Source organism: Palaemon carinicauda, chromosome 14, assembly GCF_036898095.1.
Source record: "Palaemon carinicauda isolate YSFRI2023 chromosome 14, ASM3689809v2, whole genome shotgun sequence".
Classification (NCBI taxonomy): domain Eukaryota; kingdom Metazoa; phylum Arthropoda; class Malacostraca; order Decapoda; family Palaemonidae; genus Palaemon; species Palaemon carinicauda.
Genome location: NC_090738.1, coordinates 67,192,922 through 67,216,540, shown reverse-complemented (window position 1 = coordinate 67,216,540; position 23,619 = coordinate 67,192,922). Strand labels below are relative to the sequence as shown.

Below are 23,619 nucleotides of genomic sequence, written 5' to 3'. Positions count from 1 at the left end.
CCGACATCAAACACTGTCCTGAAGCTATAAATATAAGCAATATAATTTTGCATAATGTATTCAATATAACATTCACCCTTCGAATTAAATCTAATATAAAGTCTTACCAATAATATAAATAAGAAAGATGAACGCAGGATGATAACCCAGGACGACCTAGCTTCACCAATTATACCTAAGCGAAAGTATTGTACAAATATCACAATTAGTTTAATAGTACACAATATATATATCTATCAGAGAGGAAGGAATCTATTTTTATATTGGTGCTTTGAAGGCTTAAGGCAACGGATAATGATTACCATTAAACATTTAGAAACCCCTAACAATGCTTGGTTCTCACCTTTATCCATGCAAGCTATGAGACGAGTCGAATGCCCTCGAAGTTTAAAGTTTCATGTCGGAGGAAGCTCAGAGTCCAAATTAAAGGAAGTTAGTTCATGTTGAATTTCGTCAATGCGGAAACACTTGAATCTTTCAACCCAAACATGGTACGGTAAAATAGCAGCACAGCACAAATTCAATGATAAAAAATCTTGTAGCACGTATCAGGCAGCTCAAATCTTCGTGCCCAAATACTGCCAGTGAAGATATGGACGGTATGGTTTGCTAGGCCAGACTGACTTGGGTATATCCATGAACCTCCCAAGTAAAGAGAAAATGGCGTGATTAGCAGGCTTGTTAGCTAATTACTTAGCTCGTAGTAAGCAAGCAGGACTTAGATGGTACCAAGCATATAAATGTAATTTAACTAGTTATTTTAATAGTTTAAGAGAAAAGTCCTCCTTACTTCAATAAATACATATATAAATATACTAATAAACAAACGTAAGAAATACTAATTTCCGTTTAGTCCACGGAAGAGGATGAAGATTTTTCAAAGGTAAAAAATCTTCATCGCTGTAAATGAACATATGAAATTAGAGCAACATTTTTCTTGTTCTTTCCTCACTTACCGTAGCAGCTTTTCTTTTAGGCCGCGAGGAAATTTTCTTTCTATCAGCACCAGGAACATTCTTATTATCAGTATTACAAACTTCATCATCAGTAGTATTAATCTCAAGGAAATGAATTATTTGACTTGCATGCAATTTAGTAATCTTTTTAGTTTTCCCTTTCAGTACAGTTACTTGGGTCACCTCTCCCAAATCATTACTTACAACTTCGCGAACTAATCCTAGGGGATAATTACTCCTTTTAGTATGTTCCTCCTTCACAAGAACTACATCTCCTGGCTTTATCAATGCATGAGAAACCGGACGATACCTGTCCTTTCGGTCAATAGCTTGATATAATAAATTACCTAAAAACTCATTATGATAAATATTATTAAGATTTTCTTTAACCTTGCACAACCCCTGGTAACTCCTCTCTATGTCTCTGGAATCAAAATCTGGATCCTGTGGAATGCTCTGCAATTCAGGAATCAAATTTAAGGAAGACAGCTCATACCCTCTGATCAAATGTTCAGGGGTGATTGGTTCAGGAAGAGAATCTTCACTATCATTTCTAACAACTTCCTTAAAAGCTATGGGACGTCTATTAGCGAGATGGATCACATTACATACTAAAAATTCAAAATCCGAATAGGATAAAATGTTATTCTTTATTGCTCCAAAAATTAACCTTTTTACCATTTTAACGCACACCTCAACCATAGATCCCAACTGACTAGCACCTTTGGAATATTGTTGAAAGGAAAGAGGGGCAACATTATTTTCTTCAAAATAAAGTAAAGTTTCTGGATCCCTGATAAACGATGTAATAATATTAGCTCCGGCTACAAGCTGCGATCCCTGATCACTAATGCACAACTGAGGGATCCCATACTCCAAGCAATGCATCTGAAAAGCTCTTAAGAATTCACTTACATTTAAAGTTTTAACTATCTTCATATTAATTGCTCTAGACCAAGTACAAGTCAAACATAATAACCATACTTTATGTGTCCCACCACTAACTTTAACTGAAAATGGACCAAGATAATCTATAAATATATTGGCAAAAGGTACATTAGGTGGATTACAACGGAAATCTCTATAGGAATTCTGATTAAGTTTAATGCTACGACTATTGAACCGACGGCAATGAACACACTGCTTCAAAGCTTTCTTAACAGTAGAAAAATGTTTGGGTATGAAATAATTTCTTCTTAATTCGGTCAATACGGCATAACTACCAGAATGAAGTAATTTATCATGAGCATTCATTATAATAAGTCTTGTGAGATAACTATCATTAGGCAGTAGAATGGGAAATTTGTTATCTTTGTTTAAATACCACTTCTTAAATTTACTTCTTACTCTAAGCAAACCTTGCTCATCAAAAAATATGTTAAACTTTGTCACAATAGAAGGAATGTCTTTAATAGGCACATTAACTTGACTGAAATATTCAAAAACTTCAGAAAAATATTTCTTCTGCTCAAAAGATATCAATAAACTAAGGGCTTGAACAAAGTAGGGAGTACTGAAATCGTCATTATCACACTTCAACCCTGCTCTAACTTTCCATTTCTGGACACACATCAAAACTCTCCGATATACTAGCACTAGTCTCCTAAAACTGGAAAACCTGTTAATATCAATGAGAGGCTCCGCACTGGACAAAAGCACAGAAAGACCATGGGAACAATTGCTCTCTTCACCAATTTCAAATGCTGGTATTGTGACTGATAGCTCTGGAATATTGGCTTCATCCAAACTAGGTCCTGAAAAATAATTTGAATTCATGAGCTGATTATACGACACACATGTTGTCACCAAATCTGCAGGATTTGCCTTACCAGAAACAAATTTAAAAGTGACAGGAAACATTTCACACTTTCTCTGAATATTATGAATCCTGTTGCGAACAAATGTTGTGTGTTTATTCATTTTATCTAGTTTAGATGAAGATGCATTAAGCCAATGTAAAGCACAAATGGAATCTGTATATAAAGTTATATTCACAATCCGTAGAGGCTTCATGCAATGTGACCCAGATAAGTCATTGAAAATTTCCATAGTACATTCTACTCCTAAACTTATTGCATTTAACTCAAGGGCTGGTATTGACTTGCCATCTAGCTGTTTATTAACTAGCCTATTTTTGGCATGAACGAAGCTGAGCTTATTAGACTCATTATGAAGCAAATAAAGGACACATCCATATATATCACGACTGGCATCTGTAAACACTACAATACTATATTCACCATTACGAGGACCAACAGATCTAGAAATACGTAAAGGTGCTGCTCTGTTACACTGCTTTGAAATATTTTGCCATTCCTTCTGCAACTCCTGAGATAGTATTTGATCCCATCCAAGTTTCTTTCGACACTGTAATTTATGCATAAATAATCTACACCTGTTAAATAATGGCATATTAAATCCAAATATATCGAACTGGGAAGCAATAGTTTGCAATATGGACCTTTTAGTCTTAGCTTCAGCATTTAGATTAATGGGCTTTGTAAATATCTCATCAGAGTACCTATCCCATGTTAGACCGAACAGTTTATTTATTTCAGGAGTGACTACTTTATTCTCTACATCAATTACATCCTGTAAATCCCTATCATTAGTGACAATCTGTTGAACCTTGAAATTGTATGGCTCAAAAATACATGGAATCTGTTTATAAGCCCAATATAAACTCTCTGAATCATTGAAAGTGACAGCTCCATTATCCATATATATAAGTGAATATATTAAATGCTTCAATTCAGACAACATTGACTGGTCAGATACTTGTGCAACTAATATGTAATACAGAGATATAAGTAAAAATGGGCTGCATCTCAATTCAAACGGAAGCCTAACATTCTTAAATGCAACCAAGGAAAAATCTCCCTTACTAACATTCTTGTACCAGTAAAACAGTAATCTAGCTTGGTCAGCTTCACTTAAAGCAAGCATATTAAACGCCTTCTGCAAATCAAAAACTAACAAATTCTTATCAAACCGTAAATTAAGGAAAGATGATGACAATTTCTGATTCAAAATAGGTCCTGAAAACATACACTGGTTATGTGATAAAGATGTGCTTTTAGAAGATTCCTTGAGATTAGACAAAAACACTACCCTACATTTAGTCGACTCTCTGTCTAGCTTAAAAATAGGCATATGAGGCAAAAAAGAGAAGTAGGGATGTTCAGCCTTGTAAACCTCTAAATCATATATTGGCTCAATGATACCCAACTTAATCTGCTCTTTAAAAGTTTGATCAACTAATTGTAAATGACCTTCATTCTTCCTGAGCTTCTTAAGGTTTGACTTAAGTATGAGCTTAGATAAAACCTCATTTTTAGAAAGTAAATGAGACACTTTGGTATTCCATGACAAAGGAACTTCTATCCTTCCGTCAGATCTTCTACTAATCTGTTTTAAAGTAAATTCAGTTAACTTTTCGTCAAGGTCTGTATTAGTTTCACAATAATTCGTTTGATCATAATTCAAGAAATATTTGCACTCAGATTCGAGAATTTGATCAGTGGCACGCTGCAATTGTCCCTCCAAAATATCACCCTTATCATTAAGGACTGAAAAAAATGTATTAGTAGTAAACCCTGATAGGCAATTCTCTTCCAAAATATCAACATTATTGCTAAGAAAAAATGAATTGCTATAAACATGGATATTAGAACAATTAGCTTCCTTACTTACTGATAAACAAGCTCCCAATCCCCCATCTGTACCTCTGAAATTGGCAAGCAAAGCTTCAATATTACCAGTGAGCATTATTCCTACCTTAGATTCAATGTACACAGAGGGACTCGCATTACCAATCACTATCTCGTTTCCCGTTAAGCAACTGAAAGAATCTGTGCCCAGCAAAAGATGCACATTATCAATTTTCCTCAAATTACTATTCAACAATTTATCAGCAAGAACTAACCCTTTACTGTGCACAGCTTCAACAAGTTCACCAAGAAAGGGTAACTCCAAATTAATGCTTATCTCCGGAACCACAATTGCCAAAATATGCTCCACTGAATCTCCAATCCTAAGAGGCATCTTAATAACTTTAGTACAGTACCTTTTACTCTCATTAAAACCCTTGACCGTGAGCTCAATGTTTGAGTGAACAATTTTAAACTTACATGAATTTGCTAATCTAGCAGACACAAATGTACTCTGAGAACCGCTGTCCTTCAAACCCCTATAGACACTATCATTGCCCTCAAGAGAAAAAGTAAATGTGGGCAATATGGAATTCGTCGAGTACTGGTGTGTTACAGCAACTCCACTGCTAGCCTCCTGTTTGGCATTAGAATTAAGTTTATTAGTCAGAGATGATCCATCCCTTGCAGATTCTGACAAACAAAGGTAACTCATGTGATAACCATTACAATTTATGCAACGCTTTTTAAACCTAAACCTACACTCGCTAGACATATGGTTTAACATTCCACATTTTACACAACCTCCGAAAGACTCAATTATGTGAACTTTTTCTGCAGGAGTAGAGAATTTCTGACATTTATTAACATAATGATTAGTTTCCTTACTATCACTTCTACTACAAAGGAGACAGTTTGGTACAGAAGATTTACTTTCCATTACTTTAGTTTTAATGGCCAAACTATCAGTACTGTCTTTAACAGGAGTATTTCTGAACTTATTTCTAAACTTAATCTCTTGAGGAGTTTTACCTTTAGTACTTTCGTACCTCTCACTAGCATTAAAAAAATTATCGAGAATATCATCCAAAGAGGGGTGAGTTTTCGTGGTGATTTGAACCAAGTGACTCTTGAAATTATCATTAATACCACGCCAAGCAAAAAACCTTGTAAACTCATTAGCATCAATTTTTAATGTCCTAACAGCCTCACAAATAGTTCTCAGATTTGAGATATATATGAAAGGATCATCCTTCTCTCCAAGCTTAAGATTCAACAATTTCTGGATGGTAGAATTTATTCTAGCTTCTTTAGAAGCAAAAGCTGAAACCAACAACTCTTTGGCATCTTTATAAGATTGCTTGTCAGCTTCTAAGCTATACAACAAATACTTAGCCCTACCATCTATTTGCTGTTTTAGTAAAAGCAGCAAATCCCTATCTGGATAACTAAATGCACTGGTTGTGTTTTCAAACTCGGTTATGAACCTTAAAAAATCTTCCCCTTCTCTACTACTAAATTTTGGAAGAGGAGCTGTGGGCTGCTTAAGCAAGCTTCTAGCAGTATCAGTTACATTAGAACGAGGATTTTCAGAAACATCAAGCAAGGGCAATAACCTTTCAATTTTATCCAAATAATCTTGACAGGAATTTAATTCAGTTTCCAAATCAGCCTCAACTACAGTTTCTCTATTAAAGAATTTCTCAGTTAGAATCTTACTATCGAGATCAGACAACTTTTCCTTATAGTGTAAGAGAATAGCTCTCTCAGACAAACGCTCAGAAGGATTAAAGGAATCATAATTATTAACATTATTAAAACATTCAGTGACCTTTTTCCTAATAGTCTTCCGCTGACCTACAAATACCTGTAACTTATTCATAATTAACAAAATATAACGAGCTAGAAAAGAAAATTAATTATTGGACTCTGAGCAACCCTTAAACACAAGAAATTTACTCCGGCAAATTCGGCAGTCTCCATCAAAGCCCCACGTTGGGCGCCATAAGCTGAAATTTGAACATTCTACAATGTTAGTTAGGAAAACTCTTCAAAACAATTCACCAAATTTATTATAAACATTTCAGAAAAATAAAAATGCTATAAATTGCTTATTCCGATTGCTTGAAGGTGGTTATATCTAGGGGTAATTTCCAAACTACTTTCAGCTTTTCCAACCTCACCTGTATAAACAACAAAAAGGAATATATCAAAATATAATAAAAGAAAGGAATTTATATAAATTCAATTTGAACAAAGTATATGAATAAATCGTAAATTGCATATATGATCTATATAAACCTAATAAGCCATTACCGATAATATTGGAAGTGCTCGCCAATGTAAGAAACAGGGAATTTATCCTCGGACTAAGCCACTTCAATTAAACATATGGATAAATTATATCCTGGAAAATGAAATACATTCCGACATCAAACACTGTCCTGAAGCTATAAATATAAGCAATATAATTTTGCATAATGTATTCAATATAACATTCACCCTTCGAATTAAATCTAATATAAAGTCTTACCAATAATATAAATAAGAAAGATGAACGCAGGATGATAACCCAGGACGACCTAGCTTCACCAATTATACCTAAGCGAAAGTATTGTACAAATATCACAATTAGTTTAATAGTACACAATATATATATCTATCAGAGAGGAAGGAATCTATTTTTATATTGGTGCTTTGAAGGCTTAAGGCAACGGATAATGATTACCATTAAACATTTAGAAACCCCTAACAATGCTTGGTTCTCACCTTTATCCATGCAAGCTATGAGACGAGTCGAATGCCCTCGAAGTTTAAAGTTTCATGTCGGAGGAAGCTCAGAGTCCAAATTAAAGGAAGTTAGTTCATGTTGAATTTCGTCAATGCGGAAACACTTGAATCTTTCAACCCAAACATGGTACGGTAAAATAGCAGCACAGCACAAATTCAATGATAAAAAATCTTGTAGCACGTATCAGGCAGCTCAAATCTTCGTGCCCAAATACTGCCAGTGAAGATATGGACGGTATGGTTTGCTAGGCCAGACTGACTTGGGTATATCCATGAACCTCCCAAGTAAAGAGAAAATGGCGTGATTAGCAGGCTTGTTAGCTAATTACTTAGCTCGTAGTAAGCAAGCAGGACTTAGATGGTACCAAGCATATAAATGTAATTTAACTAGTTATTTTAATAGTTTAAGAGAAAAGTCCTCCTTACTTCAATAAATACATATATAAATATACTAATAAACAAACGTAAGAAATACTAATTTCCGTTTAGTCCACGGAAGAGGATGAAGATTTTTCAAAGGTAAAAAATCTTCATCGCTGTAAATGAACATATGAAATTAGAGCAACATTTTTCTTGTTCTTTCCTCACTTACCGTAGCAGCTTTTCTTTTAGGCCGCGAGGAAATTTTCTTTCTATCAGCACCAGGAACATTCTTATTATCAGTATTACAAACTTCATCATCAGTAGTATTAATCTCAAGGAAATGAATTATTTGACTTGCATGCAATTTAGTAATCTTTTTAGTTTTCCCTTTCAGTACAGTTACTTGGGTCACCTCTCCCAAATCATTACTTACAACTTCGCGAACTAATCCTAGGGGATAATTACTCCTTTTAGTATGTTCCTCCTTCACAAGAACTACATCTCCTGGCTTTATCAATGCATGAGAAACCGGACGATACCTGTCCTTTCGGTCAATAGCTTGATATAATAAATTACCTAAAAACTCATTATGATAAATATTATTAAGATTTTCTTTAACCTTGCACAACCCCTGGTAACTCCTCTCTATGTCTCTGGAATCAAAATCTGGATCCTGTGGAATGCTCTGCAATTCAGGAATCAAATTTAAGGAAGACAGCTCATACCCTCTGATCAAATGTTCAGGGGTGATTGGTTCAGGAAGAGAATCTTCACTATCATTTCTAACAACTTCCTTAAAAGCTATGGGACGTCTATTAGCGAGATGGATCACATTACATACTAAAAATTCAAAATCCGAATAGGATAAAATGTTATTCTTTATTGCTCCAAAAATTAACCTTTTTACCATTTTAACGCACACCTCAACCATAGATCCCAACTGACTAGCACCTTTGGAATATTGTTGAAAGGAAAGAGGGGCAACATTATTTTCTTCAAAATAAAGTAAAGTTTCTGGATCCCTGATAAACGATGTAATAATATTAGCTCCGGCTACAAGCTGCGATCCCTGATCACTAATGCACAACTGAGGGATCCCATACTCCAAGCAATGCATCTGAAAAGCTCTTAAGAATTCACTTACATTTAAAGTTTTAACTATCTTCATATTAATTGCTCTAGACCAAGTACAAGTCAAACATAATAACCATACTTTATGTGTCCCACCACTAACTTTAACTGAAAATGGACCAAGATAATCTATAAATATATTGGCAAAAGGTACATTAGGTGGATTACAACGGAAATCTCTATAGGAATTCTGATTAAGTTTAATGCTACGACTATTGAACCGACGGCAATGAACACACTGCTTCAAAGCTTTCTTAACAGTAGAAAAATGTTTGGGTATGAAATAATTTCTTCTTAATTCGGTCAATACGGCATAACTACCAGAATGAAGTAATTTATCATGAGCATTCATTATAATAAGTCTTGTGAGATAACTATCATTAGGCAGTAGAATGGGAAATTTGTTATCTTTGTTTAAATACCACTTCTTAAATTTACTTCTTACTCTAAGCAAACCTTGCTCATCAAAAAATATGTTAAACTTTGTCACAATAGAAGGAATGTCTTTAATAGGCACATTAACTTGACTGAAATATTCAAAAACTTCAGAAAAATATTTCTTCTGCTCAAAAGATATCAATAAACTAAGGGCTTGAACAAAGTAGGGAGTACTGAAATCGTCATTATCACACTTCAACCCTGCTCTAACTTTCCATTTCTGGACACACATCAAAACTCTCCGATATACTAGCACTAGTCTCCTAAAACTGGAAAACCTGTTAATATCAATGAGAGGCTCCGCACTGGACAAAAGCACAGAAAGACCATGGGAACAATTGCTCTCTTCACCAATTTCAAATGCTGGTATTGTGACTGATAGCTCTGGAATATTGGCTTCATCCAAACTAGGTCCTGAAAAATAATTTGAATTCATGAGCTGATTATACGACACACATGTTGTCACCAAATCTGCAGGATTTGCCTTACCAGAAACAAATTTAAAAGTGACAGGAAACATTTCACACTTTCTCTGAATATTATGAATCCTGTTGCGAACAAATGTTGTGTGTTTATTCATTTTATCTAGTTTAGATGAAGATGCATTAAGCCAATGTAAAGCACAAATGGAATCTGTATATAAAGTTATATTCACAATCCGTAGAGGCTTCATGCAATGTGACCCAGATAAGTCATTGAAAATTTCCATAGTACATTCTACTCCTAAACTTATTGCATTTAACTCAAGGGCTGGTATTGACTTGCCATCTAGCTGTTTATTAACTAGCCTATTTTTGGCATGAACGAAGCTGAGCTTATTAGACTCATTATGAAGCAAATAAAGGACACATCCATATATATCACGACTGGCATCTGTAAACACTACAATACTATATTCACCATTACGAGGACCAACAGATCTAGAAATACGTAAAGGTGCTGCTCTGTTACACTGCTTTGAAATATTTTGCCATTCCTTCTGCAACTCCTGAGATAGTATTTGATCCCATCCAAGTTTCTTTCGACACTGTAATTTATGCATAAATAATCTACACCTGTTAAATAATGGCATATTAAATCCAAATATATCGAACTGGGAAGCAATAGTTTGCAATATGGACCTTTTAGTCTTAGCTTCAGCATTTAGATTAATGGGCTTTGTAAATATCTCATCAGAGTACCTATCCCATGTTAGACCGAACAGTTTATTTATTTCAGGAGTGACTACTTTATTCTCTACATCAATTACATCCTGTAAATCCCTATCATTAGTGACAATCTGTTGAACCTTGAAATTGTATGGCTCAAAAATACATGGAATCTGTTTATAAGCCCAATATAAACTCTCTGAATCATTGAAAGTGACAGCTCCATTATCCATATATATAAGTGAATATATTAAATGCTTCAATTCAGACAACATTGACTGGTCAGATACTTGTGCAACTAATATGTAATACAGAGATATAAGTAAAAATGGGCTGCATCTCAATTCAAACGGAAGCCTAACATTCTTAAATGCAACCAAGGAAAAATCTCCCTTACTAACATTCTTGTACCAGTAAAACAGTAATCTAGCTTGGTCAGCTTCACTTAAAGCAAGCATATTAAACGCCTTCTGCAAATCAAAAACTAACAAATTCTTATCAAACCGTAAATTAAGGAAAGATGATGACAATTTCTGATTCAAAATAGGTCCTGAAAACATACACTGGTTATGTGATAAAGATGTGCTTTTAGAAGATTCCTTGAGATTAGACAAAAACACTACCCTACATTTAGTCGACTCTCTGTCTAGCTTAAAAATAGGCATATGAGGCAAAAAAGAGAAGTAGGGATGTTCAGCCTTGTAAACCTCTAAATCATATATTGGCTCAATGATACCCAACTTAATCTGCTCTTTAAAAGTTTGATCAACTAATTGTAAATGACCTTCATTCTTCCTGAGCTTCTTAAGGTTTGACTTAAGTATGAGCTTAGATAAAACCTCATTTTTAGAAAGTAAATGAGACACTTTGGTATTCCATGACAAAGGAACTTCTATCCTTCCGTCAGATCTTCTACTAATCTGTTTTAAAGTAAATTCAGTTAACTTTTCGTCAAGGTCTGTATTAGTTTCACAATAATTCGTTTGATCATAATTCAAGAAATATTTGCACTCAGATTCGAGAATTTGATCAGTGGCACGCTGCAATTGTCCCTCCAAAATATCACCCTTATCATTAAGGACTGAAAAAAATGTATTAGTAGTAAACCCTGATAGGCAATTCTCTTCCAAAATATCAACATTATTGCTAAGAAAAAATGAATTGCTATAAACATGGATATTAGAACAATTAGCTTCCTTACTTACTGATAAACAAGCTCCCAATCCCCCATCTGTACCTCTGAAATTGGCAAGCAAAGCTTCAATATTACCAGTGAGCATTATTCCTACCTTAGATTCAATGTACACAGAGGGACTCGCATTACCAATCACTATCTCGTTTCCCGTTAAGCAACTGAAAGAATCTGTGCCCAGCAAAAGATGCACATTATCAATTTTCCTCAAATTACTATTCAACAATTTATCAGCAAGAACTAACCCTTTACTGTGCACAGCTTCAACAAGTTCACCAAGAAAGGGTAACTCCAAATTAATGCTTATCTCCGGAACCACAATTGCCAAAATATGCTCCACTGAATCTCCAATCCTAAGAGGCATCTTAATAACTTTAGTACAGTACCTTTTACTCTCATTAAAACCCTTGACCGTGAGCTCAATGTTTGAGTGAACAATTTTAAACTTACATGAATTTGCTAATCTAGCAGACACAAATGTACTCTGAGAACCGCTGTCCTTCAAACCCCTATAGACACTATCATTGCCCTCAAGAGAAAAAGTAAATGTGGGCAATATGGAATTCGTCGAGTACTGGTGTGTTACAGCAACTCCACTGCTAGCCTCCTGTTTGGCATTAGAATTAAGTTTATTAGTCAGAGATGATCCATCCCTTGCAGATTCTGACAAACAAAGGTAACTCATGTGATAACCATTACAATTTATGCAACGCTTTTTAAACCTAAACCTACACTCGCTAGACATATGGTTTAACATTCCACATTTTACACAACCTCCGAAAGACTCAATTATGTGAACTTTTTCTGCAGGAGTAGAGAATTTCTGACATTTATTAACATAATGATTAGTTTCCTTACTATCACTTCTACTACAAAGGAGACAGTTTGGTACAGAAGATTTACTTTCCATTACTTTAGTTTTAATGGCCAAACTATCAGTACTGTCTTTAACAGGAGTATTTCTGAACTTATTTCTAAACTTAATCTCTTGAGGAGTTTTACCTTTAGTACTTTCGTACCTCTCACTAGCATTAAAAAAATTATCGAGAATATCATCCAAAGAGGGGTGAGTTTTCGTGGTGATTTGAACCAAGTGACTCTTGAAATTATCATTAATACCACGCCAAGCAAAAAACCTTGTAAACTCATTAGCATCAATTTTTAATGTCCTAACAGCCTCACAAATAGTTCTCAGATTTGAGATATATATGAAAGGATCATCCTTCTCTCCAAGCTTAAGATTCAACAATTTCTGGATGGTAGAATTTATTCTAGCTTCTTTAGAAGCAAAAGCTGAAACCAACAACTCTTTGGCATCTTTATAAGATTGCTTGTCAGCTTCTAAGCTATACAACAAATACTTAGCCCTACCATCTATTTGCTGTTTTAGTAAAAGCAGCAAATCCCTATCTGGATAACTAAATGCACTGGTTGTGTTTTCAAACTCGGTTATGAACCTTAAAAAATCTTCCCCTTCTCTACTACTAAATTTTGGAAGAGGAGCTGTGGGCTGCTTAAGCAAGCTTCTAGCAGTATCAGTTACATTAGAACGAGGATTTTCAGAAACATCAAGCAAGGGCAATAACCTTTCAATTTTATCCAAATAATCTTGACAGGAATTTAATTCAGTTTCCAAATCAGCCTCAACTACAGTTTCTCTATTAAAGAATTTCTCAGTTAGAATCTTACTATCGAGATCAGACAACTTTTCCTTATAGTGTAAGAGAATAGCTCTCTCAGACAAACGCTCAGAAGGATTAAAGGAATCATAATTATTAACATTATTAAAACATTCAGTGACCTTTTTCCTAATAGTCTTCCGCTGACCTACAAATACCTGTAACTTATTCATAATTAACAAAATATAACGAGCTAGAAAAGAAAATTAATTATTGGACTCTGAGCAACCCTTAAACACAAGAAATTTACTCCGGCAAATTCGGCAGTCTCCATCAAAGCCCCACGTTGGGCGCCATAAGCTGAAATTTGAACATTCTACAATGTTAGTTAGGAAAACTCTTCAAAACAATTCACCAAATTTATTATAAACATTTCAGAAAAATAAAAATGCTATAAATTGCTTATTCCGATTGCTTGAAGGTGGTTATATCTAGGGGTAATTTCCAAACTACTTTCAGCTTTTCCAACCTCACCTGTATAAACAACAAAAAGGAATATATCAAAATATAATAAAAGAAAGGAATTTATATAAATTCAATTTGAACAAAGTATATGAATAAATCGTAAATTGCATATATGATCTATATAAACCTAATAAGCCATTACCGATAATATTGGAAGTGCTCGCCAATGTAAGAAACAGGGAATTTATCCTCGGACTAAGCCACTTCAATTAAACATATGGATAAATTATATCCTGGAAAATGAAATACATTCCGACATCAAACACTGTCCTGAAGCTATAAATATAAGCAATATAATTTTGCATAATGTATTCAATATAACATTCACCCTTCGAATTAAATCTAATATAAAGTCTTACCAATAATATAAATAAGAAAGATGAACGCAGGATGATAACCCAGGACGACCTAGCTTCACCAATTATACCTAAGCGAAAGTATTGTACAAATATCACAATTAGTTTAATAGTACACAATATATATATATCTATCAGAGAGGAAGGAATCTATTTTTATATTGGTGCTTTGAAGGCTTAAGGCAACGGATAATGATTACCATTAAACATTTAGAAACCCCTAACAATGCTTGGTTCTCACCTTTATCCATGCAAGCTATGAGACGAGTCGAATGCCCTCGAAGTTTAAAGTTTCATGTCGGAGGAAGCTCAGAGTCCAAATTAAAGGAAGTTAGTTCATGTTGAATTTCGTCAATGCGGAAACACTTGAATCTTTCAACCCAAACATGGTACGGTAAAATAGCAGCACAGCACAAATTCAATGATAAAAAATCTTGTAGCACGTATCAGGCAGCTCAAATCTTCGTGCCCAAATACTGCCAGTGAAGATATGGACGGTATGGTTTGCTAGGCCAGACTGACTTGGGTATATCCATGAACCTCCCAAGTAAAGAGAAAATGGCGTGATTAGCAGGCTTGTTAGCTAATTACTTAGCTCGTAGTAAGCAAGCAGGACTTAGATGGTACCAAGCATATAAATGTAATTTAACTAGTTATTTTAATAGTTTAAGAGAAAAGTCCTCCTTACTTCAATAAATACATATATAAATATACTAATAAACAAACGTAAGAAATACTAATTTCCGTTTAGTCCACGGAAGAGGATGAAGATTTTTCAAAGGTAAAAAATCTTCATCGCTGTAAATGAACATATGAAATTAGAGCAACATTTTTCTTGTTCTTTCCTCACTTACCGTAGCAGCTTTTCTTTTAGGCCGCGAGGAAATTTTCTTTCTATCAGCACCAGGAACATTCTTATTATCAGTATTACAAACTTCATCATCAGTAGTATTAATCTCAAGGAAATGAATTATTTGACTTGCATGCAATTTAGTAATCTTTTTAGTTTTCCCTTTCAGTACAGTTACTTGGGTCACCTCTCCCAAATCATTACTTACAACTTCGCGAACTAATCCTAGGGGATAATTACTCCTTTTAGTATGTTCCTCCTTCACAAGAACTACATCTCCTGGCTTTATCAATGCATGAGAAACCGGACGATACCTGTCCTTTCGGTCAATAGCTTGATATAATAAATTACCTAAAAACTCATTATGATAAATATTATTAAGATTTTCTTTAACCTTGCACAACCCCTGGTAACTCCTCTCTCTGTCTCTGGAATCAAAATCTGGATCCTGTGGAATGCTCTGCAATTCAGGAATCAAATTTAAGGAAGACAGCTCATACCCTCTGATCAAATGTTCAGGGGTGATTGGTTCAGGAAGAGAATCTTCACTATCATTTCTAACAACTTCCTTAAAAGCTATGGGACGTCTATTAGCGAGATGGATCACATTACATACTAAAAATTCAAAATCCGAATAGGATAAAATGTTATTCTTTATTGCTCCAAAAATTAACCTTTTTACCATTTTAACGCACACCTCAACCATAGATCCCAACTGACTAGCACCTTTGGAATATTGTTGAAAGGAAAGAGGGGCAACATTATTTTCTTCAAAATAAAGTAAAGTTTCTGGATCCCTGATAAACGATGTAATAATATTAGCTCCGGCTACAAGCTGCGATCCCTGATCACTAATGCACAACTGAGGGATCCCATACTCCAAGCAATGCATCTGAAAAGCTCTTAAGAATTCACTTACATTTAAAGTTTTAACTATCTTCATATTAATTGCTCTAGACCAAGTACAAGTCAAACATAATAACCATACTTTATGTGTCCCACCACTAACTTTAACTGAAAATGGACCAAGATAATCTATAAATATATTGGCAAAATGTACATTAGGTGGATTACAACGGAAATCTCTATAGGAATTCTGATTAAGTTTAATGCTACGACTATTGAACCGACGGCAATGAACACACTGCTTCAAAGCTTTCTTAACAGTAGAAAAATGTTTGGGTATGAAATAATTTCTTCTTAATTCGGTCAATACGGCATAACTACCAGAATGAAGTAATTTATCATGAGCATTCATTATAATAAGTCTTGTGAGATAACTATCATTAGGCAGTAGAATGGGAAATTTGTTATCTTTGTTTAAATACCACTTCTTAAATTTACTTCTTACTCTAAGCAAACCTTGCTCATCAAAAAATATGTTAAACTTTGTCACAATAGAAGGAATGTCTTTAATAGGCACATTAACTTGACTGAAATATTCAAAAACTTCAGAAAAATATTTCTTCTGCTCAAAAGATATCAATAAACTAAGGGCTTGAACAAAGTAGGGAGTACTGAAATCGTCATTATCACACTTCAACCCTGCTCTAACTTTCCATTTCTGGACACACATCAAAACTCTCCGATATACTAGCACTAGTCTCCTAAAACTGGAAAACCTGTTAATATCAATGAGAGGCTCCGCACTGGACAAAAGCACAGAAAGACCATGGGAACAATTGCTCTCTTCACCAATTTCAAATGCTGGTATTGTGACTGATAGCTCTGGAATATTGGCTTCATCCAAACTAGGTCCTGAAAAATAATTTGAATTCATGAGCTGATTATACGACACACATGTTGTCACCAAATCTGCAGGATTTGCCTTACCAGAAACAAATTTAAAAGTGACAGGAAACATTTCACACTTTCTCTGAATATTATGAATCCTGTTGCGAACAAATGTTGTGTGTTTATTCATTTTATCTAGTTTAGATGAAGATGCATTAAGCCAATGTAAAGCACAAATGGAATCTGTATATAAAGTTATATTCACAATCCGTAGAGGCTTCATGCAATGTGACCCAGATAAGTCATTGAAAATTTCCATAGTACATTCTACTCCTAAACTTATTGCATTTAACTCAAGGGCTGGTATTGACTTGCCATCTAGCTGTTTATTAACTAGCCTATTTTTGGCATGAACGAAGCTGAGCTTATTAGACTCATTATGAAGCAAATAAAGGACACATCCATATATATCACGACTGGCATCTGTAAACACTACAATACTATATTCACCATTACGAGGACCAACAGATCTAGAAATACGTAAAGGTGCTGCTCTGTTACACTGCTTTGAAATATTTTGCCATTCCTTCTGCAACTCCTGAGATAGTATTTGATCCCATCCAAGTTTCTTTCGACACTGTAATTTATGCATAAATAATCTACACCTGTTAAATAATGGCATATTAAATCCAAATATATCGAACTGGGAAGCAATAGTTTGCAATATGGACCTTTTAGTCTTAGCTTCAGCATTTAGATTAATGGGCTTTGTAAATATCTCATCAGAGTACCTATCCCATGTTAGACCGAACAGTTTATTTATTTCAGGAGTGACTACTTTATTCTCTACATCAATTACATCCTGTAAATCCCTATCATTAGTGACAATCTGTTGAACCTTGAAATTGTATGGCTCAAAAATACATGGAATCTGTTTATAAGCCCAATATAAACTCTCTGAATCATTGAAAGTGACAGCTCCATTATCCATATATATAAGTGAATATATTAAATGCTTCAATTCAGACAACATTGACTGGTCAGATGCTTGTGCAACTAATATGTAATACAGAGATATCATAAGTAAAAATGGGCTGCATCTCAATTCAAACGGAAGCCTAACATTCTTAAATGCAACCAAGGAAAAATCTCCCTTACTAACATTCTTGTACCAGTAAAACAGTAATCTAGCTTGGTCAGCTTCACTTAAAGCAAGCATATTAAACGCCTTCTGCAAATCAAAAACTAACAAATTCTTATCAAACCGTAAATTAAGGAAAGATGATGACAATTTCTGATTCAAAATAGGTCCTGAAAACATACACTGGTTATGTGATAAAGATGTGCTTTTAGAAGATTCCTTGAGATTAGACAAAAACACTACCCTACATTTAGTCGACTCTCTGTCTAGCTTAAAAATAGGCATATGAGGCAAAAAAGAGAAGTAGGGATGTTCAGCCTTGTAAACCTCTAAATCATATATTGGCTCAATGATACCCAACTTAATCTGCTCTTTAAAAGTTTGATCAACTAATTGTAAATGACCTTCATTCTTCCTGAGCTTCTTAAGGTTTGACTTAAGTATGAGCTTAGATAAAACCTCATTTTTAGAAAGTAAATGAGACACTTTGGTATTCCATGACAAAGGAACTTCTATCCTTCCGTCAGATCTTCTACTAATCTGTTTTAAAGTAAATTCAGTTAACTTTTCGTCAAGGTCTGTATTAGTTTCACAATAATTCGTTTGATCATAATTCAAGAAATATTTGCACTCAGATTCGAGAATTTGATCAGTGGCACGCTGCAATTGTCCCTCCAAAATATCACCCTTATCATTAAGGACTGAAAAAAATGTATTAGTAGTAAACCCTGATAGGCAATTCTCTTCCAAAATATCAACATTATTGCTAAGAAAAAATGAATTGCTATAAACATGGATATTAGAACAATTAGCTTCCTTACTTACTGATAAACAAGCTCCCAATCCCCCATCTGTACCTCTGAAATTGGCAAGCAAAGCTTCAATATTACCAGTGAGCATTATTCCTACCTTAGATTCAATGTACACAGAGGGACTCGCATTACCAATCACTATCTCGTTTCCCGTTAAGCAACTGAAAGAATCTGTGCCCAGCAAAAGATGCACATTATCAATTTTCCTCAAATTACTATTCAACAATTTATCAGCAAGAACTAACCCTTTACTGTGCACAGCTTCAACAAGTTCACCAAGAAAGGGTAACTCCAAATTAATGCTTATCTCCGGAACCACAATTGCCAAAATATGCTCCACTGAATCTCCAATCCTAAGAGGCATCTTAATAACTTTAGTACAGTACCTTTTACTCTCATTAAAACCCTTGACCGTGAGCTCAATGTTTGAGTGAACAATTTTAAACTTACATGAATTTGCTAATCTAGCAGACACAAATGTACTCTGAGAACCGCTGTCCTTCAAACCCCTATAGACACTATCATTGCCCTCAAGAGAAAAAGTAAATGTGGGCAATATGGAATTCGTCGAGTACTGGTGTGTTACAGCAACTCCACTGCTAGCCTCCTGTTTGGCATTAGAATTAAGTTTATTAGTCAGAGATGATCCATCCCTTGCAGATTCTGACAAACAAAGGTAACTCATGTGATAACCATTACAATTTATGCAACGCTTTTTAAACCTAAACCTACACTCGCTAGACATATGGTTTAACATTCCACATTTTACACAACCTCCGAAAGACTCAATTATGTGAACTTTTTCTGCAGGAGTAGAGAATTTCTGACATTTATTAACATAATGATTAGTTTCCTTACTATCACTTCTACTACAAAGGAGACAGTTTGGTACAGAAGATTTACTTTCCATTACTTTAGTTTTAATGGCCAAACTATCAGTACTGTCTTTAACAGGAGTATTTCTGAACTTATTTCTAAACTTAATCTCTTGAGGAGTTTTACCTTTAGTACTTTCGTACCTCTCACTAGCATTAAAAAAATTATCGAGAATATCATCCAAAGAGGGGTGAGTTTTCGTGGTGATTTGAACCAAGTGACTCTTGAAATTATCATTAATACCACGCCAAGCAAAAAACCTTGTAAACTCATTAGCATCAATTTTTAATGTCCTAACAGCCTCACAAATAGTTCTCAGATTTGAGATATATATGAAAGGATCATCCTTCTCTCCAAGCTTAAGATTCAACAATTTCTGGATGGTAGAATTTATTCTAGCTTCTTTAGAAGCAAAAGCTGAAACCAACAACTCTTTGGCATCTTTATAAGATTGCTTGTCAGCTTCTAAGCTATACAACAAATACTTAGCCCTACCATCTATTTGCTGTTTTAGTAAAAGCAACAAATCCCTATCTGGATAACTAAATGCACTGGTTGTGTTTTCAAACTCGGTTATGAACCTTAAAAAATCTTCCCCTTCTCTACTACTAAATTTTGGAAGAGGAGCTGTGGGCTGCTTAAGCAAGCTTCTAGCAGTATCAGTTACATTAGAACGAGGATTTTCAGAAACATCAAGCAAGGGCAATAACCTTTCAATTTTATCCAAATAATCTTGACAGGAATTTAATTCAGTTTCCAAATCAGCCTCAACTACAGTTTCTCTATTAAAGAATTTCTCAGTTAGAATCTTACTATCGAGATCAGACAACTTTTCCTTATAGTGTAAGAGAATAGCTCTCTCAGACAAACGCTCAGAAGGATTAAAGGAATCATAATTATTAACATTATTAAAACATTCAGTGACCTTTTTCCTAATAGTCTTCCGCTGACCTACAAATACCTGTAACTTATTCATAATTAACAAAATATAACGAGCTAGAAAAGAAAATTAATTATTGGACTCTGAGCAACCCTTAAACACAAGAAATTTACTCCGGCAAATTCGGCAGTCTCCATCAAAGCCCCACGTTGGGCGCCATAAGCTGAAATTTGAACATTCTACAATGTTAGTTAGGAAAACTCTTCAAAACAATTCACCAAATTTATTATAAACATTTCAGAAAAATAAAAATGCTATAAATTGCTTATTCCGATTGCTTGAAGGTGGTTATATCTAGGGGTAATTTCCAAACTACTTTCAGCTTTTCCAACCTCACCTGTATAAACAACAAAAAGGAATATATCAAAATATAATAAAAGAAAGGAATTTATATAAATTCAATTTGAACAAAGTATATGAATAAATCGTAAATTGCATATATGATCTATATAAACCTAATAAGCCATTACCGATAATATTGGAAGTGCTCGCCAATGTAAGAAACAGGGAATTTATCCTCGGACTAAGCCACTTCAATTAAACATATGGATAAATTATATCCTGGAAAATGAAATACATTCCGACATCAAACACTGTCCTGAAGCTATAAATATAAGCAATATAATTTTGCATAATGTATTCAATATAACATTCACCCTTCGAATTAAATCTAATATAAAGTCTTACCAATAATATAAATAAGAAAGATGAACGCAGGATGATAACCCAGGACGACCTAGCTTCACCAATTATACCTAAGCGAAAGTATTGTACAAATATCACAATTAGTTTAATAGTACACAATATATATATCTATCAGAGAGGAAGGAATCTATTTTTATATTGGTGCTTTGAAGGCTTAAGGCAACGGATAATGATTACCATTAAACATTTAGAAACCCCTAACAATGCTTGGTTCTCACCTTTATCCATGCAAGCTATGAGACGAGTCGAATGCCCTCGAAGTTTAAAGTTTCATGTCGGAGGAAGCTCAGAGTCCAAATTAAAGGAAGTTAGTTCATGTTGAATTTCGTCAATGCGGAAACACTTGAATCTTTCAACCCAAACATGGTACGGTAAAATAGCAGCACAGCACAAATTCAATGATAAAAAATCTTGTAGCACGTATCAGGCAGCTCAAATCTTCGTGCCCAAATACTGCCAGTGAAGATATGGACGGTATGGTTTGCTAGGCCAGACTGACTTGGGTATATCCATGAACCTCCCAAGTAAAGAGAAAATGGCGTGATTAGCAGGCTTGTTAGCTAATTACTTAGCTCGTAGTAAGCAAGCAGGACTTAGATGGTACCAAGCATATAAATGTAATTTAACTAGTTATTTTAATAGTTTAAGAGAAAAGTCCTCCTTACTTCAATAAATACATATATAAATATACTAATAAACAAACGTAAGAAATACTAATTTCCGTTTAAGACATATACACGTGAAACAAATTAATAATGGGTATTTTTTTCTGTGTTATTAAAATGAAGTTAACAGAATCTAATAATCATAGTCAACTTCTGATATGTTTCGTGATCGTAAAATGAATTCTAATATGGCAAAACATATAGATCAATAATTATAACCCAATAGTGTATATCCATGAAAATATAACACTGCCATCGAGTTTAATCGAGTTATTTAATATATTTTCGAGTAATTGTATACTAATAGATGTCATACTATACACACCCACAACACAGAAACATACACACACACATTCACACACACGCTCACACACACACAGACATATATATATATATATATATATACACTCATATATATATATATATACATATATATATATATATATATACACACACACACACACACATATATATATATATATATATACAGAGGTATATATTATAGACATATATTTGTATATATACATACATATATATATATATATATATAAATATATATATATATATATTGATAGATATGGGTCTATGTATATGTAAGGGTACGTTTCTAAGTATGTGCATATGTAAATGCCTGTATGCGTAAATGTTTGTAAAAAAATAAAAATAGAATAGTAATTCTAGCCTAGCTCTTCAGAAAAGATTTCATCATCTGATCCCGGAGACTAACATAAGAAATATTCTCACGTTCAACGAGCTTTCCCCAACTGCTGAGGCTACTTAGTTCCTTTCCTCCACGACGTCGTTCAGAGGAACTTTGGCGATGGAATGAGACGACCTAGGGAGTCATTACCCGAGGGAATTCGCCTGGCCGGACAGCAAAACGTTGATGCTCCTTTACGGACACTTTTAGCTGATGTTGGTAGTGGTTGGTAAGTAAAATTATGGGATAACAGTTTTGAAGGGATTTTTCTCTTTAAATAAGTCTATTGGACCTTTACTTCGGATGTTTTCTTTCGAAGATAGGAGTATGACAGGTATAAATTCTGAATTAATGATAGTTAAATCTTTGTGTTGTAGGGGGAATTTATCGCTTATATTGTTAGAGCTGTTTTCTCATTGTATTTATAAATAAAATGTTATTATAAACAGAGAAGTATTTTCCTAATTCATGGGTTAGCTAAACCCTCAATTAGGAAATTATAACACAACACAACACTCATTCCGAACTCGTTGGAAAGAATCTATAAATTATTTTTGAGTATAGATGTTGAAAGTAAACGAATAGGAATTTCATGATATAACAAAGCAAATCAAAAGAGTTGCACATTAACATGCATATTGAACTATATGAAATGCAGCAGCCATTTGATGCTTAATGAAAGATGGGTAATAGTTCCTCAGAGACAATGCATGTTATTAAAGTTCAACTGAACAATATGCTACATAATTAAATTGCCTATTACCTCGATGACTGCTATTCATTTCCAACCCCATTCTTTGTGTATAACAAATTGCTTTCCAAAATTTACGGTAATGTTATATACTAATATGCGAAGTGGGAAGAAAACCATGGAGTATGCTATTTTTTCTGAGGGATGTTTGAAATATATATTTTTTTATATATATCTAAGATGTCATTTCAAATTTCCTATGTTATCAGAGACAAATTAAAACGAAAAACCTGATGATATTTTTGAAATTGAAAAACAGTCAAGAAAGGAAGCTTCT

General features: G+C 34.2%; 2 protein-coding genes across 7 annotated transcripts; both read right to left on the bottom strand.

The window, feature by feature from the left end:
* Positions 1-365: 365 nt before the first annotated feature.
* Positions 366-7,511, bottom strand: LOC137653598 (uncharacterized). Of its 4 annotated transcripts, none has more exons than XM_068387139.1 (3): positions 7,376-7,511; positions 7,140-7,207; positions 366-7,013 (listed from the first exon to the last, which is right to left on the bottom strand). In XM_068387139.1, the coding sequence occupies exon 3, from the start codon at positions 6,486-6,488 to the stop codon at positions 921-923; it is 5,568 nt and encodes a 1,855-aa protein (XP_068243240.1). In that variant the 5' UTR covers positions 6,489-7,013; positions 7,140-7,207; positions 7,376-7,511; the 3' UTR covers positions 366-920. The 4 variants fall into 4 exon arrangements, with proteins under 4 accessions (XP_068243240.1, XP_068243237.1, XP_068243239.1 ...); XM_068387136.1 differs by lacking the exon at positions 7,376-7,511 and having other exon boundaries at positions 366-6,789; positions 6,923-7,013; positions 7,140-7,257; XM_068387138.1 differs by having other exon boundaries at positions 366-7,207.
* A 6,920-nt stretch (positions 7,512-14,431) lies between these two features.
* Positions 14,432-21,943, bottom strand: LOC137653596 (uncharacterized). Of its 3 annotated transcripts, none has more exons than XM_068387132.1 (3): positions 21,209-21,943; positions 20,992-21,082; positions 14,432-20,858 (listed from the first exon to the last, which is right to left on the bottom strand). In XM_068387132.1, exon 3 carries the CDS (start codon positions 20,555-20,557, stop codon positions 14,987-14,989), a length of 5,571 nt encoding a protein of 1,856 aa, XP_068243233.1. In that variant the 5' UTR covers positions 20,558-20,858; positions 20,992-21,082; positions 21,209-21,943; the 3' UTR covers positions 14,432-14,986. The 3 variants fall into 3 exon arrangements, with proteins under 3 accessions (XP_068243233.1, XP_068243235.1, XP_068243234.1); XM_068387134.1 differs by having other exon boundaries at positions 14,432-21,082; positions 21,209-21,276; positions 21,445-21,943; XM_068387133.1 differs by having other exon boundaries at positions 14,432-21,276; positions 21,445-21,943.
* Between the last annotated feature and the right edge of the window lie 1,676 nt (positions 21,944-23,619).